The 5,175-nt window shown below is 39.3% G+C and overlaps 1 protein-coding gene across 2 annotated transcripts in view; it reads left to right on the plus strand.

Annotated features, from left to right (window-relative positions):
• The first annotated feature begins 363 nt into the window (after positions 1-363).
• Positions 364-5,175, plus strand: part of LOC106820722 (pyruvate kinase PKM-like) — a 50,168-nt gene continuing 45,356 nt past the window's right edge. Inside the window, exons 1-2 of one of the 2 annotated variants that reach the window (XM_014825229.1) lie at positions 480-569; positions 1,501-1,832. In XM_014825229.1, the coding sequence (XP_014680715.1) occupies positions 1,719-1,832 (114 nt within the window). In that variant the 5' untranslated portion in view covers positions 480-569; positions 1,501-1,718. Of the gene's footprint in view, positions 570-1,500; positions 1,833-5,175 lie in introns of both variants that reach the window. The other variant, XM_014825230.1, reaches the window with a different exon arrangement.

Consider the following 5,175-nt stretch of genomic DNA (forward strand, 5'->3'; position numbering starts at 1 on the left):
TTTTTTTAATAGAATAATAGAATATTATTTAAGAAGTAGGCAGCCGTAACGTTGTATATATATATTTATTCAAACCGTGAAGTCGCGCGTAGCAAATAAGAAATTCATTTAAAGAAATGGTTAAAATCGTATATACCGCAGCAAATAAGACATCTGCTTATTTCGAATATTGTTACATTGTTAGTGTATATGACAAAGTGGAGTAACTTTATTTATATATATACATTTTTCATTTCGCGTTGTCGACGCTGCGAAGCTTCTACACGCTGCTTATAGCGGACGTATAAATAGATGCGCGCGCAGCTAACACGCGATATGCACGTGAAATGCGGTGATGTTTAACATTATCCCAGTAGGTGGCACCACCGAGAGAGCGCAGTTATCGTCATAGCTGCGGTTGGAATTTTCCTCTTGTCGTTGCCTGTTTTGCTGTGTGCTGACAGGCGATACCATCTTCCTATAATACTTCATTTTACACCGTTAAAATGAGTTCAGGATCGCTTAGAAACCTAATTGGAACCGGTAGCTCTGGAAATCTAAATCCACATGTCTTGCCACCATCTGTTCAGGTATGTATTGTTAGGCATTTGAAATGAATTGAATTCGTATGTGATCAGCGTTTAGTAATTTTCCATAGTGCTCAGTAAGTGGATGGTGTGCCTGTTTTGCTCCCTCCCACCTTAACAGTAACACTAACAGTAACACGCTGGCAAACGCTTTTGGTTTCTGGACTAATTATAGCTAACAGTACCGGTGGAGGTAGTAAATTGAACGTACAAATTCTAAAATAAATCCTCCTATCCTTTGATTCGGTCATTTCTTAGTCTTGACACTACCAGCGACAGCGTGATCATCACATATATTGATTTCATGGTGAAATTTCGTCATGTACTCGGCGTACAGAATGTTCACGACGTTCGCAATCTGACGTAATTTGCAAAATAATTTTTCGAAATGTTCGTGGGGTTGTGAAAATACGCAGGAAATTCATTGATTTCATAATCATGATAGCAAGCTGACATGCTTGAATGGCATTCCAGAAAGAGAAAGGGCTTGGTCGTCATGTGGTAGAAACAGATCCTGTCTGATAGTGATATAGCTAGTGAGCACGACTGTTATAGAGTCATGTGAGGATAGTGATTGTTAGGCCAGTACAGGTGTTGGATAAGGATATGGTAGATATACCGCTCTGTAACTGCACTCGGACTTCTAAATGTCTTTGCACTGTTCGACTTAGACATACAATTTCTGACTCATTCAGTGTTAATATATCTTCTAGTAATTAAAAAAAAAATTCTGCTCAACTTTCAGTTCATTAAGAAAGATGTAGTTGTCTATTGTCTAGTATATCTCATTATCTACTCGGTTAAAATGGCTTTTGGTTGTAAACACAGGCTTTTCCCTCTTGCATGTTTCTGGGATATCATTTGTTGGTGTGATCATTAATAATATTGCATTAACTCTTCTTTTCCATGTGCCGTGCATGCTTTTTTTGTGCAGTGTTAATCACTAGCTGCAGTGCCTATCATCAATACTGACCAACCGAGGGAGATTCGATACGCACACACACAGTCAACAGTATTTCTATGCGTACTGTTCGCTTGCACCGATAAGCTTGAAGATTGGACTAACTACGCCTACAATTAGTGTGTTTGTGAACATTTGAGGCGGCCTATAACCTGAACTAGACCCGCCTGGTGCTATATAAGAGTGTGGCGATGTCGTCCCCATCTCTGGCGTCATCGGGCGATTCGAACGTATCACTGAGTAAGGGACCGAGGATCGAGTTACCTGATGGCGACCACTCCCATGACGTCCTCTCTAACCTCCAGGTTTGTACCATCGGGACTTTCCTGCTTACACCCATCTGTGCAGCCCTACTAAATGTGGTGGTGTGTTTGTCATACCGTGTTTGTCAAGCCATACATGTGGACATTAAAAAACAAGCCGTCAAAGAGCAAAAAAAGAGATAAACAGAATAATTGTGAAATAGAGAGAGGGGGGAGAGTATTCTCCTGAGTGGTGGGAAAAGGAATGCGAGGGAGGGGAAAGTTTTACATGTTATATTTGTTACATTAGATGATACACACTGAAAAAAATACACGGGGGCTCGGGGCGATTTAGCCTCCGAAATGCCAAAAAGAGCCCCGGAAATGGCAAAACGAGCCCCCGTAAATTTGCATATAGAGTTCAATGCAAACCAAATTTTAGAGTGTTATTTTCATGCACGCGAGCTTGAAAAGTAGCCCCCGAAATTTTTTTAAACATTTTTTCCCTGATGATATATGTTATAATGTATGAATACAATTTGTAGATGGAAGAGGTAGCGGGGGCGTATCTTCTCAAGAGAGTACCACGCTACAAATGAACCTCTCCATCGATCTTGTTTGTTCTACGTGAATAAATCCTACAGGTGTAATCTGGTTGTAATTTTGTGAAAGAATCAACCCCACCTGGGGCCATGCATGCATCCATGGGATGTACACAGAACATTCATATTCCAATGTTTTCTATGGACTCATACGATAAGTCTTTCATGATTTATATTAGAGGAATATCAATTTGATGTTTCGTCTAAATGTGGAACAATACCATTAAAATACTCCTAGTTTTCAGTAACCCATCCCAGTATTTCAAGAGTTGTGATACTGTGTAGGCAAAACAATTAGGATGTTCTGCACACATAGTATAGTGATTTACTTATAGAGCAAAATTATATAATAAACAAAAATATCACAGGAATTAACTTTAAAATTCTGTTTGTCAGTAATTTAACTGGTAGCTCAGGTTACAAAAAACATATTTATGAAGCTCATTGCCTATTCCTGTGTTTCTGTATATTTGTGTCCACTTCTGCACATATATATGTGAGTACATGTGAATGTGCCCTAGCATGTACGTGTGTGCGTGCATGCATGCGTGCATGTGAACATGTTGCTGTGCGCGTGCGCGTGCGTGCATGCGTGTGTGTGGGCGTATGTTCGTGCGTGTGCGCTTGGATGTGTGTGGGATTGGGAATGTATACATGTATGCGTATGTCAGTTGCGTGTGTGTCAGTGTTTGCCACTGAGCAGAAAAATCTGTAGGCCTGCGGGGCCTATAGCTCCTAAAAGTTGCAGGCCCGCCAGAAAAGAGCTCTGTAGGCCCGCCAATTTTGGAGCAAATTACAGTAATAAAACAGCATATCATGCTCTTCCTTGTGTTTATTAGTCATTATCAGTGTCCATAATCATAATCCCTCTGTTTTTCCTTCAGTACGTACGTACGTACGTACGTACGTATGTATGTATGTATGTATGTATGTATGTATGTATGTACGTACGTACGTACGTACGTACGTACGTACGTATGTATGTATGTATGTATGTATGTATGTATGTAGGCCTATGTATGTGTGCGCGCGTGTATGCGTGGGGGGGGGGGCACAGGGTGCGGTAAATCTCAGCGTCCGGGCGCATATATATATAGTTATCAGCATGATTTTCTTACCGTATAATACCTGCATTAAATATTAGCTTTGTGTCATGACGGCATGACGCACGCCTCCAGTGCTGACGCAAGCACCACTAAGCTGCACCCATGTTACGCACGATACAGCGCATGGCTGTACGCAGTCTCATGTTCGCACCTATTGAATAGAAACGGGGTACTCCTGTATATATGCCACAGTGCATATAATATGCAGTGATGCGCTAATATCAGACATCTAGTAATAAGTTTAATGAAATAGGCCTCTGCTGTATATCGTAAACGTTTACAATCGTGTGTTATTATTATTTATTTTATTTATTCTTTATTGCACGTAATTCAAAAACAAATACATGTAGGGGGCCACTGAAGACGGTCTTTTTCACGGAGTATTTTTTTTTATAGATGCAATATAGTGTTCAGCAGTTAAAATAATAAAATTTCTGAATAATACAGTACAAAACAATTAAGGCTATACAACATGAAAAATTGTGATACAAAAACGATAGTAGGGGCCTACTTTCTGTACAAGTAACTTTAAAATCATTTCAACGCTCATACGTCCTCACAGGCATGCACTCACTCTCGTATAAAACCACACCAATATATACACATTCACACATTACACCCATATTCACACACACACGCAGACCCCCCCCCCCACACACACACACGCACACATACTCACATAGTTGGTGATATTGTTATTATTATAGTATTGTTATATTTGTTCATACAGTGTTTGGGGAAGAATGGCGTAGAACGGTATTAATATTAAGAAGAAAGACGATTATGTCTGAGCTATTTTTGGACTTTCGTGGGCGGATATATAGTGTCATTTATGTTTCGGTTATTTATGCATAACTCGTAAACATTTGACTCCATATAGTTAGCACTTGGCTATATAAAGAATGGTTTTGAGAAGAACCTTAAGGAACTCCCTGGCCACCATGCACACTACCCAAGAAGTGCAGAAAATCGCACTGCTGGGAACAGCACACATCCTGCGAAAAATTCTGGATTGAATCCCTATGTCCCATGTTGGGACACGGATACAGCCAGAAGATGACAACATCATAGTTCTAGGTGATCTTAATGCTCGTGTTGGCATAGACTGGAAATCATGGCCATCTGTCATCGGTAAACACTGGCGTGGTACCGTAATATGAATTCAAATGGACTAATGCTATTAGAGTTCTGTACCAATTTCAGCGTACAATCCTGCGTACAATGTTTCAACTTAAAGACAGCATGAAGAAACACATGTTGGCAGCACTGGCATCAGATTGACTATGTACTTAGCAAATCAGTGGCAGAAGCAACACGATCATAGCTGACCAAAGTCATCAAACGCTTCACTGATCACAAGTTGATTGTTTGTAAGTGTCATTTCTCCATAAATACAATACTCTGGGGGCTGGGCTGAGTTGTATGCATTTATGATGTGAAAAACCATTTTTATATGAGTAGTATAGGTCCTAGGCTAAAAAAATTGGGTTCTTGCTCAAAATCCCTATAGAAAAATATATAATTAATATTTAAATTTAAATTTTTATTTTTAATTAAATTAAAATTTAAAATTTTTAATTAAAATTTAATATAAACAATTTTAATAGAGGTTTTTTTGGGGGAGGGGAACACGGGTTAAAACAATATAAATCTATATGAGGAGTCTCTATCAAGTGATTATCAAGTTCCTATACGTCT

This window comes from Priapulus caudatus, unplaced genomic scaffold (assembly GCF_000485595.1).
Source record: "Priapulus caudatus unplaced genomic scaffold, Priapulus_caudatus-5.0.1 Scaffold44, whole genome shotgun sequence".
NCBI classification, from domain to species: Eukaryota; Metazoa; Priapulida; class Priapulimorpha; order Priapulimorphida; family Priapulidae; genus Priapulus; species Priapulus caudatus.